This window comes from Fusarium pseudograminearum, chromosome 1 (genome assembly GCF_000303195.2).
Source record: "Fusarium pseudograminearum CS3096 chromosome 1, whole genome shotgun sequence".
NCBI lineage: Eukaryota > Fungi > Ascomycota > Sordariomycetes > Hypocreales > Nectriaceae > Fusarium > Fusarium pseudograminearum.
The window spans coordinates 1,041,778-1,064,337 of NC_031951.1; the positions used below are offsets into that span (position 1 = coordinate 1,041,778).

Consider the following 22,560-nt stretch of genomic DNA (forward strand, 5'->3'; position numbering starts at 1 on the left):
CCTTGAGGCGCCTAATCAATCAGCCGTATGCCAGTGATCGCTTGTAGATCCCCTGACATGATATGTAGAAGTCGTCATCGGTAGATTCGAGCCGGTCGAGTAAGGACTTTGGCGCGAATTGTCCAAGGAGATTGAGAGTTGGATGACTGTAAGCTACATTAAGCATGTGCCTTGACAGAAACCTTGCCGTTGTATAGGAAGATCTCGCTTTCGTGTTGTAGTAGCGATACTAATGGTGTTTTGTGTGTCTGTCCAAGTCGCAATGCATACTGTCCACGATATAGAGACGCCAGAAGGGATATATGCAATCAGTAATCACCGAACTGAGTGCCGACACCAATCAATTCAAATTGGATATCTTCGGTATATGTTCCAACCAGCCAGCTCTGTGGTGGTCCCCCAAAAGGTCCAGCCACGTTGTGCCCTTCGTTCCAGAATGCGAGTACGTGTCGACGTGGGCGATTCAAGTATGGGAAGAAATGATATAGCCACAAATCAAAGGTATGTAGGAAGATAGAGGATCGTCCAAGACGCGCATCGCTGACAGTTCGGGCTGAGAATGGATCACACTGGAGGGGGGCTTCGACAAAGGCATCAAGTCGGGACTGATACTGTTCGGCTGCAGAGGAATCGGATTTGCTTCCAGAAACTACAGAGTTCTGATTTTCGCAACTAGCACAGCTAGTCGAGTGCGTATCAGTCAGTGAATGGTTCAGACAAAGATAGGTCCAGAAGGGTCGAAGTAGTGACATTGTCTTAGTAACAAAGGGGGGCGAGGAAGGCCTACCATGAGTATGCATCGCCATCAATGTTATCATTGATCGTCTCTGCCATTTACACACGAGTGGGAAAGGCTGATTCCTTAACTTCGGCTTCGAACTGGAGGATGGTATAAGCTGATGGCTGCAGTTGTCTCGGTCGTGTTTAAGTGGTGTCTACCGCTGATGTGCCGGAGACATGTCTTTTAAATACTCTCAGAAGCGTGAGCGCGTCTTTTTCCAGACACTACCAGGTAGCATGTAGACGATATGTATATGGATGAAAGTGATTGTGGATCGCACCCAGAGGCAAAAGGCGGGTTGCTAAAAAATAGGGACTTGAAGCAGTACAGACGAAATCATTAGTCCACTCTTAGGCAATACATATACCAAGAGTGGTCTAATATTTGTATCAACTACTAAATCAGTACCGGTTTTTATGCAACCCACCTGGGCAGGTACTGTCGAAGGTGACGATGTTGCATGGCCAGGGGGCGTGTGTTGATGGCGTCGAGTTTCTGTGGTCCAGCTGGAGTAGTTCGATGAGCTGACAGGAACTGAGACAAGTTGAGACTTGTTGTCCCAGAGTCATCGCCATGTCTAAGATTTCTCGCGTGTCGCTATCGGAGGTTATGTCGCGACGATCAAATGGGGTGTGGCATAAGGACTCAACAATAATAAGGTTTTAAGAAGCAAGTGAGACAAGAGACAAGATGAAATGATAGAGTCGGCAATGTGAGAGCATCAAGTTGATGGAGACATGAAAGAGGAAAGAGGAAAGAAGATGAGTGACTCCCCAATAGTCCAAGGGAGGGAAGACACAAGCTTCCCGCGGTGGCGGCTTGCTTTGTACCCAGCATGCCAGTACCTTCAATCCATATCAAACTCGCCTCACCGCTGCGGTAGGGTTCTCGTTGGCCTATAGTCAACCATCAGGCAGGTCATAAGATTGCATTATGCAGCTAGACTAATGCTTGCGATGAGGATTCAGGTCCGTAAAGTAAGGCTGGTCCATGTGTTGGAGAGCCTGCGATGTATCCGTTGTCCCGTTAGGGAAGATAGGGGCGTGCTCAAGACACTGCACTCCTACCAAGGAATACCCATCGCAACCAACAGCAGGCAAATTGGCTATCAACCAACAGTCCGCAAAGTGTTGCCCTCTTTTCTTTCTGGTTAGCCTTGCCCAGCCACCATTACCTGGGAACTGACTCGAGGAGTGTTTGAGAAGTAAGAAAGCCCACCCTCCAGGCTCACATTTTACGAGATTAACCATGACTGCTGTCCTCCGCATCATTTCTTTCACGTTGTGAGTGGCATCCTTCACCTCTATCGATCAACCAAATCGTCAGAGTTGGCTGGGAACCAGGTCTCACCGACCCAGTCCGACTTTCCGTTTGCGGCGCATATGAATCCAAATCCGGTCTTGAAGGTGGGAGGCAACTTGCAGTAGCTTTTCTACAAGTTTCAACAGGCTTTAATTAGAATCTTGGGGACCAATCTTGAAATTGTCAGCGGGCGGATCGGGCCACAGATGTTCGCTCGGGAGAAGCTCCTGAGAAGCCGGCCATGACTTTTGCGCCCGTTACATAACAGGGGCAAACTATCAATCTCATCTGGGTATAGCAGCTTGTAAGATTATAAGGCGGGTTCATAAAGAATTGTGTTTGGAGTCGAGCTATTCTGGGGCAGTGTTGTATTGTCTTTGTTTGTATTTGCCTAATTCCAAATCCAAAGGCCAAGCTGGTGACCGCCAAATGGCCTTTTATCTGACCCAACAAACTGACGTCCAAGTTAATACACTTTTTTTAGCCTTTTCCCTGTGAAACTTGAAACGCGCCCCATAATGGATCAAATGAATTAAATCACGAGAGTTGTCGGGCGCCTGATGAAACTCACTGCCTGCCAACTCATTCTCACAAAGTGCACAGCCTACCGCAAGGCTTTCAGTGTCTGCACATTGATACAATATTTGAACAGGACAAGACCTTTAGTTTTACAAGGTCTATTCGACCCTAATGAACTTGCGCAAGGTCGTCGTTGGATTAAAGTCGTGATTGAGTTTAGTCGTTAGATGTTAGCCTCAACGCTGGGGCTGCCCACGATAAAGTTAGGATGGTATGCAATGTATATTGCAATCTGCATAACGATTGTCAACAGTTTCGTCTCTTAGTATGCTTATTTAAAGTGTATGATGTCTTCTGGAGTAATATTCTGGCCGCCTGGAGACATTTCTCGCATGACAACAACCACAGTGGTGAGTTATCCCTGTCTCTGGCAGATGTTAATGAGTGTTTTGGCAAATCAATTAAAGCATACTTGCATGAGATGGATAGTCAATCGAACAAATAAATTGTTCATGCTCTTTGTGTTAAGTTGTTGATGAAATCGTCTGTCATGTTGACGAGTGAGACAACATAGTAGAGAGCAATCGCCACACAAGCATTACCTATTATACTTTTCTACTGCCTTTTTGATGAACTTTATACTTATCAAGCAATGAATACATATTTGAACTTTAAGTATTACTGACAAGTTCTACAGGTTAAGCACAGAAAAGTCAACACTCCCATCGGTATCGCATGCCTCTTTGGACTTGTTACCGGTAAGGACTCATAATCTATCAACATTCAATGTCCACTTTTACCCGTAGTTTCGTCATAGTAAAACAATTCAACTGGACCAGCCCCAGGCTTTTAACAATTTAGCGTTTCAAATCAACGCTTTCCTACGGGTTTATTCCTCTTCCCCAGCGAATCGCCCGACATCGGGTGGGATGCCCCCCGGACTCTCCGATGGCCGGAACTACCTACGTATTATTGCTGCCCCTCGTTATGCGGGGCCAGCCAACGAACGTCAAGCTTGACTGACAAGAAAGGGAAAGAGGTGCTTGAAATTCTTTTGCTTGCTTTAGCTTTGGAGAATCTTTTTTTCATTAACATCTGTAACGAACATATCGTCAAAGTCAACAATGCCTCAATCAGCCCTTCTTCTCGGTTCCGGCTTCGTTGCCACTCCCGCCGTCGAGGTCCTCTCCAAGGCCGGTGTTCACGTCACTGTTGCTTGCCGTACTCTCGCTTCGGCCAAGAACCTCGCCGGTACTTTCGACAACACCAAGGCCGTCAGCCTCGACGTTAACGATTCCGCCGCTCTCGAGAAAGCCGTCTCTGAGCACGACATCACCATTTCTCTAATCCCTTACACTTTCCACGCTGCCGTTATCAAGGCCGCTATCAAGGCTAAGAAGAATGTCGTCACCACCTCTTACGTCTCCCCTGCTATGGAGGAGCTCCACGAGGAGGCCAAGGCCGCTGGTATCACCGTCCTGAACGAGATTGGTGTAAGTTGATCCCCCAATGCTTCAATTGTAGCTTGCTGACAACTATAGGTTGACCCTGGGTATGTTCTTCGACAGACATCATCGCCCCTGTCCGTTCACTAACTCTCTGCAGTGTCGACCACCTTTACGCCGTTGACTTCATCGACCGTATCCAACAGGAGGGAGGCAAGATCAAGTCCTTCAAGAGCTACTGCGGTGGTCTTCCCGCCCCTGAGAGTACGCAATTCGTCCCAATGCCTCACTGTTCCCAAAACTAACCACATCATAGACTCCAACAACCCCCTAGGTAACTCGAGCTTCAATTGCTACACCCAGTTCAGCCACTAATTATATACAGGATACAAGTTCAGCTGGAGCAGCCGCGGTGTCCTTCTGGCCCTCAAGAACAATGCCAAGTACTACGAAGACAACAAGCTGGTTGACATCTCCGGTGTCGACCTCATGAGCACCGCTCAGCCTTACCACAGTGGATACTTGGGATTCAACTTTGTCGCCTACGGCAACCGAGACAGCACCGGTTACCGCGAGCGGTACGTTATAAAGTACTCCATTCAACGGCAGTGACTAACTTTAGTAGATACCGAATCCCCGATGCCGAGACCGTCGTCCGAGGAACCATGCGTTACAACGGCTTCCCTCAATTCGTCAAGGCTCTTGTCGACATTGGTTTCCTCAGCACCGACGATCAGGACTTCTTCAAGCAGTCCATCCCCTGGAAGGACGCTCTCCAGAAGTTCATTGGTGCCAACTCATCAAGCGAGGAAGACCTGACCAAGGCTGTCCTCTCCAAGACCTCATTCAAGGACGAGTCTGTTAAGAACCAAGTGCTGGCTGGACTCAAGTGGAGTACGTTGATATACTTGCCAGTCATCTGAGCGTATGCTGATATTATACCACAGTCGGCGTCTTCTCCGATGTCAAGACCACCCCCCGCGGAACCGCTCTCGACACCCTTTGCGCTTCTCTTGAGCAGAAGATGGCTTACGAGAAGGGCGAGCGTGACATTGTCTTCCTCCAACACACTTTCGAGGTCATCAACAAGGACGGCAGCCAGAACACCTGGACATCCACTCTCGTTGAGTACGGTGCTCCTGAGGGCTCCGGTGGTTTCTCCGCCATGTCCAGACTGGTCGGAGTTCCTTGCGGTGTTGGTACGTTCATTCTCCCCCTTCCATGATTGATGTCTTAGATATACTGACATGTCAACAGCCACCAAGATGGTCCTCGACGGCACCATCACTGACAAGGGTGTTGTCGCCCCTGTGTACCCCAGCCTTGCCCGAACATTGATGAACGAGCTCAAGAACAACTACGGGTCAGTACTCCCAATCTCAATTTTTTAACGCAGTTACTGACAAATTATAGTATTGAGTGCAAGGAGAAGATCATTGCTTAAGCGACTTAAAAATACCGCGGACAGAGGCATCATACAAGGCCGTGAGCAATTTCCAGCCATTTGAGGAGTCACATGAACCGCAACACTAAAAGTAAAGTAAAATGAAACAAAGAAATAAATAAAAGCTTAATGACACTCAAGTACTGCAATATTGTTCATGTCGATGATGCAATGTGATGTGATATTATATTAAGCCAAAGCTCTATGCCAGCCGCCCATTACCCCTTTTCTATGCTTCGAGTGTAAAGGAAAAGACACATGCGCCACATCTAACCCCCTATGAATAAGAAAACCATCTCCAGAGCCTATAAAAGAATGAAGGCCAAAGAGAATGTTAGAAAGAAGAATATAAAGCTTGCGCTTTGGATCTTGATCGCCGAGTTGACGATGACAGGAGATGTGTCGCCTCCGTTTCCGTTGCCGTTTCCATCAGAACCATTTTGACCGTCAGAGCCATTGCCTGAGCTGTCATCACCACCTGATCCTCCATTGCCACCGTTACCCCCAGAGCCTCCGTTTCCTCCATTGTTGCCATTGCCGCCGTTACCTCCGTTCCCGCCGTTGCCTCCGCTGCCACCACTACCACCGTTTCCCCCTGAGCCACCATCTCCGCCGTTACCCCCAGAGCCTCCGTTACCACCGTTTCCTCCATTGTTTCCATTTCCACCGTTGCCCCCGTTTCCGCCATTACCTCCATTGCCTCCGTTTCCATTGTTGCATTTCTTGCAAGGAGGGTTGGGGACGGGGACGGGAACAGGCACGGGCGCAGGAGCAGGCTTACCACCATTGCCGCAGCCACCAGGGGGGCAAGTAGGAGCCGTCCAGTTACCGGTACCGTTGTAAGAACACCCATAGCAAGACTTCACAATGGGCTTGTGGACAGGATGACAGTTCCCACTGGGACACTTGTTGCGGTAAGGGCAGTTGACAACGTTTGGGGGGCATTCGTGCCAGACGTCGCCGGGCTTGGGTCCGCCAGTCTGAACAGGGTAGGCACTTGACATGGGAGTTGGTGTAGCACTCGGGAAGTTCTCATAAACGATCTGGGCGTTGTTTCTCTTGTATAGATCGTAGATGGGCCAGCCTTGCACCGAGGCGCCTCCGCATGTCCCCTTGGACTTGTCGGCTGGGTCGCACCATTGAGTACAGAGAGCATTGTCAACCTTGACAACGCGGTAGGTGATAGGGCGATCGGACAGGTCAAGCCGGTCACAGACACAGCTGTTTCCACGAAATCCGATGATATTTCCGTTCGATGAGCAAGTTGAAGCACATCCCGTCTGGCCCAGGTTGAACTGTCGAGGAAAGGTTCCAGGCCTGATGGCCACGCAGCCGAGGTGTTGGAAGGCCCCGTTGGCCGTGAGAGCAGGGTCGGGGATTGATTGGGCATAGATGCCAGCGGCCAGGATACTGGCAAAGAAAAGTGATGGGAACATTTTGACAGTGTAGAATACTAGAAGGAAGGAAAAATAAAGAGTGACTGACTGAATGACTTCAAATGCACAAAGAATGAGTGAGTGACTGGGTGAGTGAACGAGATGATTCGAAACCAAAAGATCGAGAAAGAGTTGGTATTTATTTCTTCTTCAAAACTCTTGGCCTTGAGACTTTCTATTGTTATGATGCTTCAAGTTGACCAGACTCCGGAACCATCCATCAGCACAGCCTGGATCCAAGTACTGCTTTTGGGTTTCTGATGCACCGATCAGCCGCTTTCAGGCTCGTGGAAGAGGTCTGAGACAACTAGTTCTCGTAAACGGGTCATGCCGAAGATCTCATCGAGGTCATTTCGTCGACGTTAGGAATGGGCGTGTTTCACTTCATCGATCAGCGCCGTCGATCTTGAGCCACGCTTGGAGACAGAGCATCTGTCTGTGTTTACCCTACAATGAAGGATGTAGTAGAATATCTCAAGTTATGCTTTTCTGGATGATGGTACGGTATATCAGTAACGTCGCTGCCATTGACTTGTATGCCCACTTTGAAGTTCATTCATGTCTGCGCCTAGATTTGCCTGCTTCTCTCCGTCATTAGCATTGGTCGTCTTTCTCGTAGAGTTACCATTTTTCTACTGTTTTGATGACCTTTACTTAATGTATCTCTCTCACTGAACTGTTAATCTCCGAAGGCTTTACTGCTTGAAGCAAAGGAGGTTGGCATCTGAAATGGCCCCGTCCATATTGACTGAGACATTTGCCACTACCGCAAGCATCTTGTCTGACCCAGTATTTTGCTTCCGGACCTCTAATAAATATTACAACTGTCCATCGACACACGCAAAATTATCGTGGCCCTCAATCTCTTTAGGTACAGCAAACCAGCGTAGGAGAACAAGGTCTAGCCCAAGTCTCTATCTGGATTCTGAGAAGACACTGCAATATCTCACAGCTTCGACTGTTCTTGGATAGCACTTCCTGCTAATACGATTCGGCATCCTATACTTCACGAAGCAATAAAAGACATTTGCCAGATCACATGGTTAGAATTGATCTCGAACTATTGTAGGTAAAACAAGTAAAATCAACCTCCGCCGCCACTTCCCGCCAAACCGGTCGCCCCTTTTAGTTTTTGTCTTTCTGTACTGCTGTCGCTGCTTAAGTACCCGCTATGCTTCAGAGATAAGATCGCTTGCATTGTCCATGCCCGTCCCTCCTCCCTAGCGATCGCCTCTCTCTCTCCATCATCATCCTTCACCGTTCATTGTTGTTCATCACTGTCCGTCCCCCGTTGCACGTCTATGAATCTCATTCATAGCTTGCATCAACGCCATTGTTCTGGTTAGATGTACCACATGGTACTGCGGAAGAAATCTCGCTGGCGCTTCTCGCCATCAGCAGGAGTCTGTCCACAAGGACCTCCCAGACGGATCAGGGGGGGTGCATCAGCGGTCCTGTTAGGAGCGGTTGAGGTGATGCCATGGGCTTGCTTCTCCCGAATAATCTCATGCCCCTTGGCACCGGTTCTGAATCCATCACTGGTTGCGACGTTCTCGTGTGCGCGAGCTCGGTTGCTAGCGAGATGCGCGTAGTAGACCGCCGGGTGAAGGGAGACGGGGGTGGTTGAGCGGGCGTAGGAATAGCACTGCTGGTAAATCATCTTCTGCAGATCATTCACGGGCATAGCCATCTCATCCAGAATCACCGAGTAGTGCACGGGGCGTGCAGTTCCCTGGATAGCAACATGGGAGTTGAGGTAGAAGTCAAACATGAAAGGGTGGGTAACTTCCTTCTCAACCAGAGTACCGGGCAAGGGATTTCCGTTCTTGTCACCCTTCTGTGGAAAGAAGCGTACATGGTGACGCTTCGTGGCGATAATGACCGTCATCTTGGGAATCTTGTCGGGGGGGAGGCTGCTTCCAAAGAATTTCTTGATTTCGGATACCTCCTGCTCCAATACATGAGCGAACTGGCCTTCACTAACGCCATCTCGCATGTAGATCAGATGAGCAGGTATCTTTCCTGGGTGGTTGTGTCGCCACTGAGGGAGGAGTTCTGCAAACATGAGTCGAATGTTGCTGGGGGTAAGCATCTCGACGCGATATCCGTTTGTCTGAGCGACTGCGGCGTATCGAGTGGCATTGGGGTCCACAGACATGGTCATGGAAGCAACTGAAGCAGTCGCACCACCGGGAGCAGCGTGGGAGACATCGCAGCCTACAATGATGGTTGGGCGGCTGTCGGGGAAGAATGTAGGAGTCTTCCACAGAGGAGGCGTGCAGGCAGTGGCACCACCAAGCTTGGCGTTCACCTTCATGCAAACGTTGGAGTGGTATTGGCCATTGTTCTTCTGCACATGGCTGCCAAGGACAACCTGACTGAGAATGCCGTATCTGCAATCAGCAGACTTCTTGAGGCGCTCGTAGGTACCACTGTTCTTCTTGGACACGACGATGAACAAGAGTTGTGTGTAGCCCTTTCGGCGAGTGATCTCCTCGTGAGCCCACTCGACCAGCTTTCCGGGTTCAAAACGCAGGCCGGCAGGTGCATTGAGAAGCATGGGGTCTCCAATCACCTTGCCGCCGTGACCAAGAAAAGTGGTCTTGAATGTTGTGGCGAATGCTGAAAGAACAGCCTGTGGGACAGGTGCTTCACAGGCAACAAAGCCCCAGTTCTGGAGGGGGGCGGTGTTCTGCTTGAAGAACTTCTTTCCTCTCAAGTCCCAGCGACCAGCGAACTTGGGTTCCGCTGTGCCCTGGCCAAACCTGACAGTAGGGGGAGGCAAGATACGAGCCTCGGTCTTCGCAAATTGGGCTTCGAAATTGACACCATACTCCCTCAGATAAGGATCTTGGCCGATCTGAAGAGCGGCAGCTCCCTTTTGGATGTCGGCTTTGCGGACGTTAGGGCGGGTAACAGCGATCTTGATCATCGCAGATGTCTGTTCTGGGTTGAGCTTGAAAGGGTATCGCTGCATGCTCTCAACGAAGGCAAGCTCCATGGGAATGAAGCCACCCTTTCCAGCGTTGATAAGAGGAAGGTGGGAAAGTCGCAGAGTGACATTGTACATCTTCTTGTAGTAGTCATAGACGCTGATGTCCTTTCCATCCTTCTCAAAGGTGTGAGTGCGAGAAGTGTGACCAGCTTCACCAAACTTGGCATCGAATGCAAAGTCCATGATCGTGTACAGCTTGTCTTCGTTTGGGCGGCCCTTGTGCTTGATCTTGAATTTGAGGCGTCGCAACTTGCGAAGCTGCTTGAAGCCATCAGATGACTCCCACCCGCCACTCCTGTTCCTGACCGGCTTGAGGATCTCATTGAGAGTCGCAGGAGTGTGTCCTCGGAACTTGTTTGGGTCAATGGTAGCAAGAAAGTTGCAGGCCATCCTGTCCAATGGCTGGTTGCCAATCCAGAAACAGGTGTTGGCGACATCAATGTTGTAGCCAAGTCCGACACCACCTTGCTTCAAGTTGTCACTCATTCGGATTGAAGCGTAGGTTCCCTTGTGGACTTCAACGATGGCCCCGTCTTGAAGAGGAGCTCCAGGTCGACCAGTTTGGTAAAAGTTTCGCTTGATAGCAAGTAGGTTCTTGGAGGGGAACTGTCGAACAAGGTGATCAATGAAGTTCAGTGCCTCCTGAACACTGTTGTTGAACGACATCTTGTGAGACAGATAGCCCTGCAGAGCAGCAACTTGGATCTCGGTGGTCTTTCGAATAGTGACCAGGAACTTGCCACCATCCCGAGGCTTGGCTCCAGGAGGACGTTGGCCTTCGTCTAGATCGACACTGAACCGAAGTTCACCGCGGTCGACAAGCGCGGGGCTCCATGCCAGTTTCTTACCGTCGAAAAGCCACATCTCAAGCTTGTAAGGCTTCATGGTCTTCACGGTAACAGGATGGGCCCAAATCTTCTTCATGACCGGTCCGATCTTGTCAGGGCTAGGCGAAAGTACAACCTGAAGTTGTCATTAGCATGGGCCAGCACTAATGAATTCGATAGATACTTACATCGTACTGGTAGATCTTCTTGTTGAAGTCGAACTTGGTCATTCGGTACTGGTTGACCTCGATGTGCTCAGGCTTTCCCTCAGTGTTGAAACGACCGTTTCGCAGAGTGAACATATCCTTCTTGGTCTCGGAGATGTACGCATCTGGAGGTAGTTCCATTCGTGTGTTTCCCTGGTCCTCCTGCTTTGGAGGCTTCGCAGGATCGTAGCCCAGGGGCTTTGCATAGCCGCCAGCAGGTCCACTACCAGAGCCAGTCGCAGATCGGGCTGGGGACTGGGAAGGTCGTCTTCCAGGCCCTGAGGGACCCCCCGGAGAGGGTGAACGGCCTCTGTCAGACATGGTGACAGATGAGTCTGAAGAAGTTAGTCGATGTGTGCGCGTGTGTTTCAAGTGAAGTTGGAGTATGGAGAAGTGTGTGATGAATGTGTGTGGTAGAAGTGTGAAAGAAGAGTGTATGAAGAGAGACTTCTGAGGGGAAAGAGGGGGGTATTTATAGCCAAAGGAGACAAGATGTCTGAACTTTGGAGAGATGAAAGAGAAAGGACTTACCGGTCGCAGAGGTGGTGTTTGTGCTCGCGCTCGAGCGAGAATACAGATGCTGAAAGCTGGCGAATGTGAGAATGCGATGCAGGGCAATAGGGGCTTGTGTTTGAAGAGGATAATAGAAGCTGTTGTTTGTGATATGTTTGACCAAGCTTGAAAGGTTGTTGCTAGGCTTGTTCAAGGAGGAAGAGATGTGGTGGGTGGTGATGAGGGAAGAAAGAAGAAGAGAGGAAGAGGCGAGGAAGAGGGGATTTTATAGCCAGGATATCACACAGAGCAGAGGGGGTTAATGACTCACTGTAAGAATGCCCAAGAGGTAAAGAGGAAGGCGGGAATCCTAAGTTTAGGGGAGCTTCCTAAGGCAGGGGAGATGTGCTGCTCCTCTTAGGGTGGTGGCAATGAGGGAGGGAGGTGCACAAGGAGAGAAGGAGGAGGTTTGGATGAGAACTGGAGAAAATAAAAACAAATCACGTAGGCAACCACCAAGCACTAATGATCCTGCATAACCGATATCGGATAACAACAAGCAGGTGTGGGATTTGTTCTGAGATTTGAGGAAGGAGACGGGCACTGGCAGGCTAAATCACGAGACCCAAGCAGGTTCCCAATATGCAAATTTACTACAACGAAGGATCTAATCTCATATTCCATTATCTACACGTAATAAAGAGCTCTTTTACAATGTATTAGAATACAATTCAAACCTGTAAAGATGTCGAGGTGGTTATAAATGACGAGTTACGGCATTGTATTTCGCTCTGTATGCAGGGGCCACTACTTGGTTTGGGGCATTTATTGTTTATATCAAAGCACTGTGATATAAGTGACAAACATAGCACCAAAAGAGAAGTAGCGGCATCGGATGCTTGCACTGCATACCCGGACAAACAGGGCAAATACTAGTTGCATTGCTGTCAGGAATAGCAACATGCTTAACCAGTTGGGGACTGCTTCTGCATATACCTCTGCTCATCAAATAGTATTACAATCACAAAGAAAAGAAAAGCACACGTTGTTTGAATAAATAGGTTTGTCTATTACATGAGCTTGCTAAAGCTACAAAGTTTAGAAATGAGTAGGCGAGGAATCTCTGCCTTGAAAATCATCCCAGCATAACATACCTATAGCAATCACCACTTGCTTCTGCCATCAATTCCCCCAAACGCCATACCATGCATAGAATGCGAGGCAAAGACAATCCCAGCCCAACCATTAGCATCATCCAAAAGAATCCCTTTTTGGCAGTGTTATTAGGTAGTGTCATTTCCGGCCCAAAGTCTTTCGCCGCTGAGCATTCTATCAAGAACCCTTGTTAAAGACTCTGTCTCAGTATCGATACCCTCCGAATTGTCCTGGCGCTGGCGCACCGTATCCGCCAGGTGCTTGTGGCCATGTGGATTGCTGGCCACTTGCTTCAGGCGGAGGGTACGGGTTTGATTGATAGGCATTTCCCGTCTCCGGCCGCAATGGCGAGTTCCTGTACCCACCAGCTGCGGCTGACATCCTTCCGTATGGGCTCAGTGGTCGATTGACAAACTCTCCCGATGGCTGTCGTGTATGGGTGGGATTGCCAAAGCGCGGTTGGCCACCACCGGCAGCTTTCAGTGTAGCAAAGTCAGGGATTTCAGTATCTCGGAGAATGGATACCAAGGCTGCAGAGTTGAAACGTTGGGCATCATAGCTTTGCGACGACGGTAGGATGTTGAGCAAGAAAGTGATGTCTCTGTGTAACGCCGATGCCTGGTTCCGTCGTTGTTGGTCAAGGCGGCGTCCTGCAGCGCCCTTGAGCGGCGAAGCGCCTCTGGCAAGTCGCTTGGGTGGGTTGAGCTCTTCATCATCAACAGCAAGAGGCCGTTTAGGTGAAGCAGTTGCCCGAACATACTGAGGACGGGGATTTTGTTCCTGCCGAACTGGCATGGGACTGTTTCGCAGTGAGATGGATTGCTGATGTTGATGTTGAACCACAGGGACAATCTGCTTTGGACGCATCTGAGCTGTCTTGGAGATTATGATGGGGGTAGCAATCGGATCAAACTTCTCAGTCGAGAATCGGTCTACAAAGGACTTGAGCTTGGGATCCTCTGGGAATAGCTCCGCCATTCGGTCCTCCAACTTGGAAATCTGCGACAACTCGCCATACTGCGATTCGTACTTATGAAAATAAGCGTAAAGCGGCTTGGCCTTTGCCAAGGTGTCTGGATTCGAAACCAGGCGGTTGATACAGGTCTCAAAAACAACACGGGCATCTACAAATTGTTAGTTTCATTCATCTGCATATAGAATGGATTTGACTTGCTGGTTGTGTCATCCTTCGAGTGGAGATACTTCAAGTATTCTATCATGAACATCTCATCGTTGGGGAATAAACGCGCACCCCTTTCAAAGATTTTGGCGCCTACAGGATCCTTGTAGACAACAGACTCGAGTAATGCCACGGCGACGTAAACATCACTCGTGAGTCGTCCCTTTTGGCGAGCATCGGTGAAGACTTTGCGCAAGCCACCTTCTGCTTGACTACCTTTGCCTTGAATGCGACGCATGGCCCGTGCCAGAGCAATCCATACATATGAGATTGTCCTGGATAGAAGTTGTGTTTCGGCAGCATATCCCTTCTGGATGGCAAGGATGCGCTCCTCCGTGGGTGAACGTTTGGGTGTGTTGTCTTGGTCATCATCGTTTTCCTCGATGGATGCTTGGACTGGATCTTGGGCCGCCGCCTGCTTCAGTGTTGAAATTTCCAGCTTTTCCCGCTCCTTGACTTTGTCGCCCATCTCGTACAGAGTTTCTAGCACGTCATCGTAAGGCTTGCGAACAGCTTGCGCAAACTCCGCCTTGTCGACCTCCTTGCCTGGATAGTTAACCTCGATATGGTCCGCGTGCTTCAATGCAAGCAACACACTCTCGCGGTTTGCCTTGATGCCCTCCACTAGCAGTTCCGTGCCCATCTCTTTGTCGTTTTCACGGATATCATTTTGGAAACACCATTCCGCTGCATCAACCCAGATTTCAGGCCAGAATCGAAGTGCCATCAATGCTTGCTTGTAGACATGGAGAACTCGCTGGTTGTACGCCTTGGGCTCATCAGACTTCAGGACGAGCGGGTCTTCCTTTTCCCAGGCAATCCACTTCTTCCACATTTCAATTTGATCTCGGAATTCCTGGTCGCCGTTGAAACCTGGAGCAGGTGGGAGCCTTGGAAGGTTTGTGCGGTCAAGATGCCGGGTGATATTGTCCAGAGCAATGTTGGCGCTCTTGGCTGACATGTAGACTGGCGAACGTTCCTGAATGAATTTGCGACCCTTTTTATGTTAGCTTTTGTCGCAGGTAGCGGGGCTATGAAACTTACAGTCATCTTGTTCAATCCCATTTCGAATTGATCATACTCCTTCCAGAGGTTATTGACGGTCGACATGGGAACGGCGACAGCGCGTCGGTATATCCCGCGCAACTGATCCATCTTTTGTCGGTCTTGCCAGTCTGTCCCGTCGATTTGACCCGGCCCATTCTTAACGAACTGGACATACTGCTGCCAGATGTTACCAGAATCTCGGTCCACGCCAATGTTGTCAATCACAAATTCGTAGGACTGAGTAACGGTGCGGCGAGCCTGGCCAGACGGGTCATTGTTCAAGTCGTTGCGACGGCGAATATAGTCTAGATAGACTGTCCACAGCTTCACGTTGGGAACCGTCATGAGACATCTTCCAAATAGCTGCTCGACATCGACAAAATTGTTATATTTCAGCTCCAGTTCAATCCATTCAACCCATTTATCAGCCTGTTAAAGTCGTTAGCATATATTACATATAAGAGACAGGTTTACTCACAGCTTGTGGGAAGATCTCTACGAAGCGGTTATAAGTACTTCGAGCCTTTTCCAGTGGGCTGAAGTCTCTGTGAGAGGCAATCAACTCTTGCCAAGCATCCATATCGCCACGAGGGTCTTCCTTGACACGAAATTCAAGGAGATCAACAGGGCCGAAACCAGGAAGAACCGGTGTCACATTGGAAGGAACAGCAGGAGGGACGGGAGCATGAGTTGGAGCTGCAGGAACGTGTTCATCAGACGTAGTGGAAGGGCCAGGGTGGTTTTGGGTAGAGACTGCATCGGTTTGAGGAACGGCACTGGCAGGCTGCTCATCTTCATCTTCGTCCTCGTCCTCATCTTCATCCTCGTCATCGGAAGCCTCAACTATGAAGCCACCTGACATCTTGGGCTTTGATGTCTGACGTTGAGTGCCCGAAGAAGCTGGCTCGGGAACCATGGCAGGTGTACCAATGGTGACCGACTCTGGGTCATATTCTCCGCCGTCATCTTCTGTACCATTATCCGCTGCATCAGCATCACCAGAGGCAAGAGAGTCATGAGCATAGTTATCAACTTGTTCCTCACTATGCTGAACTTGATCACCCTGCGCCCCAATATCCTCCGCACCCCATGAAGTACCTTCGGAAGCCATCCTGCAAAATTTCAGACTCGGATTGTGTTGCAATGTACTCGGTCGCGATTTGTTGGCAATTTTAATGGGCGCGTCGCTGGAGACCGCAGGACCAGGTACAATCAAGTCTGAGTCGACGAAAGCGCGGTAATGCAAAAAGACCAGCGGTGGCTACTTGGAGAGATCGCGGGTGTCTCAGTCGAAGAGGCGCGATGCACCCGACCAAGAAAGTGCGATTCTTGATGATACGAGTGACGATCTAGTGAGATCTGTCGCGAACACGGCAAGCTCAAGGAGCTGCGCCAGCTTGCTCCGGAGGGATTGGCGCTGAACAATTGCAGCGCTCGCGATTCGAAGTCGGAAACGGCGAAACAGGCAGGAATGAAAAATATGCCGTGTCGAGGGAGATCGAGTTGTCGTTTGTTGAGCTGCGCGCGGATGTTTTTTTGGAGCAGCGCCTCAAAGTCTGATAGCTCCAGCAAAGAATGTGCTTTGAACAAAGCAGCTACGGCAGAACTCCTAGACAGGTTTAGTGTTGTCAAGGCGGTGACGTCGCAGTAATGGGCAGTTCAATAGAAGAGCCGCACTTTAGTGGGTCGCGTGATAGGACACTTGGAAAAAATAAGAGGTTCGAGTTTCTGCTATAAGATAATGAATTGTAATTGATTGTCGAGGTATGAAAGGCTTTCTCAGCTCATCAATCCACTGCCTACCTATGTAGATATAAAGTGGAAGTTGAAAGAACTGATGGTGAAAGAGAGCGGAGCGATTGCTTTGCGTACAACGAAGCAGTTGCTTTACAGGTTATGTGTATTATAGTTCATTTATCGCTGTATATACAGAGGCAGCTGTTTTTTGAGGGTTATAGATATATACATTTGGATATAAATTCAATTGTTACCTTGTGTATAGCGATGAATGTGATCATCTGGTGGGAAGTTCACTCGTTGCCAGGATTTTATTGTATAGTTGAGTGAATGGATTTTAGCCTAGTTTTTCCTACCATATCTTCGTGTCAGATAATACAAGCCCGGTTTATCGGGTCGAGATCGAAAAAACAGACGCTTACGGCCCGATCTTACATATCATAAACTGTTTCATATTTTGTTTCTGATGCTCTCGTCAGTCAAGTTGTTTGATGCTCTTTGAGATGGAATTTATCCAGCTACCTACCTGATAGCTGTACATACCTGCCTAGGTAGTATCTTTACCCCCCTGTAAAGGACCTGAGAACCAATCAATTTGGAGAATGCAACACTTGAGTCGCGTTCTATTCAACGCAACCTCTCTACGCGGGGTGTGACCGCCTAACGCGTCCCACTACCACTCCTCACATTTTGGAGCGCTCAGGGCAAGTCATCGCCCATCGCAACCAAGAATCGATCCGCTCTTGTTTTCTTTTACCCATGCTCCTGCTCTTACTCCTGGTCCCCCTCCAAGTTCAGGTGCTAAGGCTACGGTATTAAGACTAGTTGGCCGCTTTCCATCAAATACTCCATCCACCATCCACTCTGTTGTCTCCTTCTCCCTCCTCCTGCATCTTGCATCTTGCATCTCACAACTCTCATCGTACTTGTTCCCGCATCAACTTTTTCTCGTCTCAAAGACTCAGATACTATTTTACGTATCTTTTCTCGTTTATTCGGTCTTCTATCACAGTCGCCTTTTACACTGCGTGCTCTTGATTACGGCTTTCTCCCACCTGCCTTTTATCAAAATGTCTGTCGTCTCACTTCTGGGTGTCAACGTCCTGAACAACCCTGCCAAGTTCATCGACAAGTATGAGTTCGAGATTACATTCGAATGCCTCGAGCAACTGGAGAAGGGTTCGTGTTTTTTCACACAGACTACAAAAATCACAGCGCTAACGTGGACCAGATCTCGAGTGGAAGCTCACCTACGTTGGGTCCGCTACTAGGTACGCAAGAGCTTGACCGCGATCTCTCACACCGCTTCTTCTAACACCTTTCAGCGATCAGTATGACCAAGAACTCGACTCCCTTCTCGTCGGTCCTATTCCTGTCGGAGTCAACAAATTCATTTTCGAGGCCGACGCTCCCAACACCTCCCGCATCCCTGATGCCGAAATCCTTGGTGTCACCGTCATTCTCCTGACATGCGCCTACGATGGACGTGAATTCATTCGCGTTGGTTACTACGTCAACAATGAATATGACTCCGAGGAGCTCAACGCCGAGCCCCCCGCCAAGCCTATCATCGAGCGGGTGAAGCGTAATGTGCTTGCAGAGAAGCCCCGAGTGACTCGATTTGCCATAAAGTGGTAAGTGAACAGCAACGACTTATGGAGACACTTCAAACTAACGTGCCTTCAGGGACTCCGAGGCTTCTGCCCCCGCCGAGTACCCTCCTGAGCAACCCGAGGCTGACCTTGTCGCCGATGGTGACGAATACGGTGCCGAGGAGGCTGACGAAGAGGCTGCTGAGGAGGCCGAAGAGGAGGCCAAGTCTAAGGGCAAGGCCTCCAGCGGAGAAGACGCAGAAATGGCTGGCGTCGAGCACGAGGGAGAGAACGCCGCTGATGAGGACGAGCTGTCGGACGATGGCAGTGTCGACATCGAAGGCGAAAGTGAGGATGATCTCGAGGAGGAGGAAGAGGGTGAAGGCGAGGCTGAGGCTGAGGCCGACGGTGATGCTATGGAGGTAGACAGCGCCGAGAAGCCCGCCGCATCGACAGCCAAGCCCGTCAGCGTCGCGTCCTAAACACATTTATGGCGCCGGGAATCACGTTGGCATTCATACTAACCAGGTGTTGGACATTGCTTTTAAAGGCTTTTAATATTCGAGCAGGGATTCAATTGTTTATAGAAGGTTATGAGGACATGAAAGGGAATGATATCAGACGGACGGCTTGGGTATGGAGCTACGGTCGGTGGTCGTCAGGATTGGACATGTGCCGTACTACGCGGACGTGTAAAAAGTGTACATTGTTACTGTAAGATGTGCAGTTATTGATTATACCAAAACATCCATCTTGATCCTTGTGAGAATTGAAGCTATCGTTGTCGGAGACGTCAACATTGGACGGGACATACTAAACGTAATTGAATTTGCTCTACCGAGACAGGATTCGTCGGCGATAATCTAAGGTTTGCTCATGATGGCTTTCAGCACGTGGGATGTAATAAAGCTTTACCCCCGCGATATCATAACCATCCATGTTCAGGGTCGCCCGGGCTGTGAGAAGAAGGAGGTGCATGACGTACGGTATTGGAAATACAGACGGCTGAAGGTAGCAAAGTAGATGCCTCAAAATCCATTCCGCACTGCCACCATCATGATACCCGTTGGCAACCGTTTAAAGGCGCTCATAAGCGTTGATGATCTACCAAGCACCTTTGTTGCTTCAAGCCTCACTATCAAAGTCCTAGAAACTCTGTTTGTCATTTCATGTTCAAGAGCTTGACGATCTGCCATTGAGATTCCAGCAAGTTTCCATCTTGATAACAAGGCTTGTGACTCATGACAGCCCTATCATAAGTGATATATCCTTCCACGTGAACAGATTGAGCTGCGATCTTCTGGCATCCCACCCATCTATTTACTGTTGTGATGTCACGAGAATCATCAGCTTTACCAACAGCGAGCTCTTCAAAGAGAGATTGCTAACGGGGTGTTTGAATCGGATACCTCTGTTACCTAACCATATTAGCTTGAAAATAAGGTCTTGCTTGTCTCAGATACCCGTGAATGGGAATGTGTGACATGCAGATGGGCAACTGTTGGTCACGGAGTCATACAGCTTGTTAGGATCCGTGTTGCTTGGCACGCTAGAAGCATTGCTTATCTGCTTCATGGATCTTCGCTTGCCCTGCCTTGTTACAGCATTAACCATGGATGTTGACCGAGCAGGACTCAGCCGCAATATGCATCGGGGCACGCCGATAGAGGCATCAGGTGCGTGGGATGAAGAAGTAGAAATAAACCTCCATCGTCCCCAATATATTCATTCTGGTAGATAGTTGTTTCACATAGTTTAGAACCAACTTTACATTTTGTTAAACATCATATCAAAATATATTATTCACGTGTCAATGACCACAAACACATCCTACCATGCTCTAGACAAACTCATCAGAGCACCTGAGCCCGTCTACCAGAAGCATCAACACCCCCTGGCAAATCATGGGGGTGGTTCTGCCTCTCATCGGATAGATGCAGTTGAATCCCCTGTCCAAAACAGCATCTCCCATGAGTCTCCCGGTACCATTGAGACACCCCTCAGAGCTTGTGATGACCCAACATTCGCCATAGAGAGCCGCCCCCTCTCCCCGTTGGGCAAACGGCCTCGAGCAGATACCTTTGAGAGTGTCGATGCAAGAAGATCTCTTTCCCTCCAGTCTTGGCCTTTGATGGGCTCGTCAAGCGACAGTCCTCATGTCGGCTTCCCACAAGATGATCAGTACGGACACTTCGTCCCTCTGCTCGACATTACTACTGCGAAGAAGGCCGAGGACTATTCTCGCAACAAAGTCCTGAGCCATCTCGCTCTAGAAAGCTGGTCTGATAAACAACTCTTCCAGCACCTTCGTGGCACTGATTTTTCTTCAGAGATGACTGTTCTTCTCGACGAGATGATCAAGCGTCGCCCCGAGATCCCAGATGAGAATGATCGAAGCACTACCTTTCGTGATTTTGCAGCGTACGAGAAGGAGCAGTACAGCCAGTCCACGTTTGAGGTCTACGAGGTTGGGCATAACTGCATACCTGTCAAGCTCAGCGCTGATGGGAATGGGGATGAACCATCGTCAGATACCAGTGATGGGCAACTTGAGAACTCAGCTGATTCTGTAGATGCGCCCACAGTCTGGGAGACTATTCGATCTGTCAACAGCAACAAACATTCAGTAGGCAGAATCACGTAAGTTCTCAGCCCCCTTCATGTATCTTATTGCAACTAACATTACTTAGAATAGTCCAAGAGCCCACCCCTTTAATCCTTGCAGCTCTTCATCTGACCATGTCCAAGCACTTTGATATGACTGAACTCCTCACCCATCTCCTTTCCGATGAGCCTAACCGTGGCCGTACTCGCGCCTTTATGAACCGTGCTTATGAGCGACCACAGTCTCCAATCCCATCTTCGCTCCCAGCCGTACCAAGTTCCTTATGCAACGTCCGCCAGAAATCATTCTTCTTTGTGTTCAAGTACTACACTGTGGTCAAACCCTCTCTAGAACCGGCTTCCTGGCAGCGGTTCGATAAGCGACCTTCCGAGGCTCGTCTTGGAGACCACATTGACATTGCAGAGTGTGGCTCTGTTCTGGCTCTGTCTCTCGGTGGAGAGCCTGAAAAGGCTCCTACCTGGCGATTGAGAAGAGAACGTCCACGCGAAGGTTTTGTCTTCAACACTTTTGGACCATGGCAGCTACTTGCTATTCAAAGTTTTCCCGACAACGCCCACACGGTTCGAGGGGAAGAGTTCATCAAAGAGAATAACAAGTACGTTAATGGTCCACATGCATTCTTGGACTTGCTCATCTCCGAGTATCGTGATGCGACAAAACGAAACCTAATTCTCCATGAGCGAATTACCAAACTCATCACTCCTCCTGTACGTCTTCAATGTGTTTCCCATTTTAATTCGAAATCCTTACTAATTATTTGAAGCCCGAGTTCATGTTCGACCCCAAGCTCCGTGACAAGCTTCTCTTTGAAGATAGGCATTTCACGTTTATTCGCCGATACTTTTGGTCGTACAACACTCTAGCCGTTGTCAACACGGGCATCAAGTCAATGATAGCTGCGTATGTTGACACATTCACTGACAGTTTCTGGGCTGGAACGCATCCAATCTTGTGGTCGCATCGATACCCTGATACGCCCGATGGCGTAGCTTATCGTGAGCGCATGGCCTCCGTACGTCTCGAACTCGACAAGGTTGTTCAGGAGCTCACCGAGGTTCTCAAGCGCAATGAGCGCACACGAAAGGAGATTGAGAATTTGAGGGATCAGCTCTTCAGCGGAAGCTCGATCAAGGAGAGCCGAAGAGCAATTGAGCAGGGTGACAACATTAGAATACTCACCATGATCAGCATGATATTTCTACCCCTTACTTTTGTAACGGTACGTTCTCCAATTTCTTTGATGCCAGTTTTATGATAACAATTGCTAACATGATACAGTCCGTCTTTGGCATGACTGTCTTTACGATTCCGGCAACAGACTGGCGTTTCGCTCTTACAATGATACTCGTTTGCGTCCCCTTTATGCTCCTCATCACGTTCCTTCAAACCCGCTCCTTTGGTGTCTTGCTGCGTAAACTCGGTGCCATAGGTGGCGCGGTCGCTCGCATTTTCAATAGTCTTCGGCGCCACGCACGAGATTCTGCCGATGTTTCTGACAATCGGTCTGTCGCGGCCGTCGCACCAAGGACTAGTAGTGGCACATGGTCACTGAGGGTACCGACATGGACTCGAGAACGAATCGAGGACTTGGAGAAGGGCGGAGTCGGGGAGCGTTCAATGTAGATAGTGCTCTTAACTGCGGTTCCCTTTGGAGTTTGTGCATTCATGATGCACTGGCCAGGTATCGTGATGTGTTTTTCTTTCCTCAGCTGGTGTTTGTATTTCTAGTTTGATACCTACATTATTGCAATTACGATCTTCATTCACGACTTATGA

General features: G+C 49.2%; 7 protein-coding genes across 7 annotated transcripts, besides 2 other annotated features; 3 read left to right on the plus strand and 4 right to left on the minus strand.

Annotated features, from left to right (window-relative positions):
• Positions 1–308: 308 nt before the first annotated feature.
• FPSE_00003 (uncharacterized protein) lies at positions 309–752 on the minus strand (the record flags this gene model as incomplete). Its single annotated transcript, XM_009253123.1, has 1 exon — positions 309–752. The coding sequence occupies one exon, from the start codon at positions 750–752 to the stop codon at positions 309–311; it is 444 nt and encodes a 147-aa protein (XP_009251398.1).
• A 2,974-nt stretch (positions 753–3,726) lies between these two features.
• Positions 3,727–5,491, plus strand: FPSE_00004 (uncharacterized protein; the record flags this gene model as incomplete). Its single annotated transcript, XM_009253124.1, has 9 exons — positions 3,727–4,095; positions 4,144–4,154; positions 4,208–4,311; positions 4,364–4,381; positions 4,433–4,625; positions 4,673–4,941; positions 4,995–5,246; positions 5,305–5,410; positions 5,461–5,491. The coding sequence occupies 9 exons, from the start codon at positions 3,727–3,729 to the stop codon at positions 5,489–5,491; spliced, it is 1,353 nt and encodes a 450-aa protein (XP_009251399.1).
• Positions 5,492–5,796: 305 nt separating this feature from the next.
• On the minus strand, positions 5,797–6,927 carry FPSE_00005 (uncharacterized protein; the record flags this gene model as incomplete). The annotated part of the gene is made up of 1 exon (XM_009253125.1): positions 5,797–6,927. The coding sequence occupies one exon, from the start codon at positions 6,925–6,927 to the stop codon at positions 5,797–5,799; it is 1,131 nt and encodes a 376-aa protein (XP_009251400.1).
• Positions 5,975–6,196: a microsatellite.
• Positions 6,928–6,947: 20 nt separating the features above from the next.
• Positions 6,948–7,033: a microsatellite.
• Positions 7,034–8,269: 1,236 nt separating this feature from the next.
• Positions 8,270–11,276, minus strand: FPSE_00006 (uncharacterized protein; the record flags this gene model as incomplete). The annotated part of the gene is made up of 2 exons (XM_009253126.1): positions 8,270–10,885; positions 10,938–11,276. 2 exons carry the CDS (start codon positions 11,274–11,276, stop codon positions 8,270–8,272), a joined length of 2,955 nt encoding a protein of 984 aa, XP_009251401.1.
• Positions 11,277–12,806: 1,530 nt separating this feature from the next.
• On the minus strand, positions 12,807–15,940 carry FPSE_00007 (uncharacterized protein; the record flags this gene model as incomplete). Its single annotated transcript, XM_009253127.1, has 4 exons — positions 12,807–13,726; positions 13,855–14,779; positions 14,827–15,258; positions 15,308–15,940. The coding sequence occupies 4 exons, from the start codon at positions 15,938–15,940 to the stop codon at positions 12,807–12,809; spliced, it is 2,910 nt and encodes a 969-aa protein (XP_009251402.1).
• Positions 15,941–17,636: 1,696 nt separating this feature from the next.
• On the plus strand, positions 17,637–18,640 carry FPSE_00008 (uncharacterized protein; the record flags this gene model as incomplete). The annotated part of the gene is made up of 4 exons (XM_009253128.1): positions 17,637–17,745; positions 17,798–17,837; positions 17,892–18,200; positions 18,253–18,640. 4 exons carry the CDS (start codon positions 17,637–17,639, stop codon positions 18,638–18,640), a joined length of 846 nt encoding a protein of 281 aa, XP_009251403.1.
• A 1,130-nt stretch (positions 18,641–19,770) lies between these two features.
• Positions 19,771–22,407, plus strand: FPSE_00009 (uncharacterized protein; the record flags this gene model as incomplete). Its single annotated transcript, XM_009253129.1, has 5 exons — positions 19,771–19,834; positions 20,003–20,798; positions 20,849–21,491; positions 21,548–22,003; positions 22,063–22,407. The coding sequence occupies 5 exons, from the start codon at positions 19,771–19,773 to the stop codon at positions 22,405–22,407; spliced, it is 2,304 nt and encodes a 767-aa protein (XP_009251404.1).
• Between the last annotated feature and the right edge of the window lie 153 nt (positions 22,408–22,560).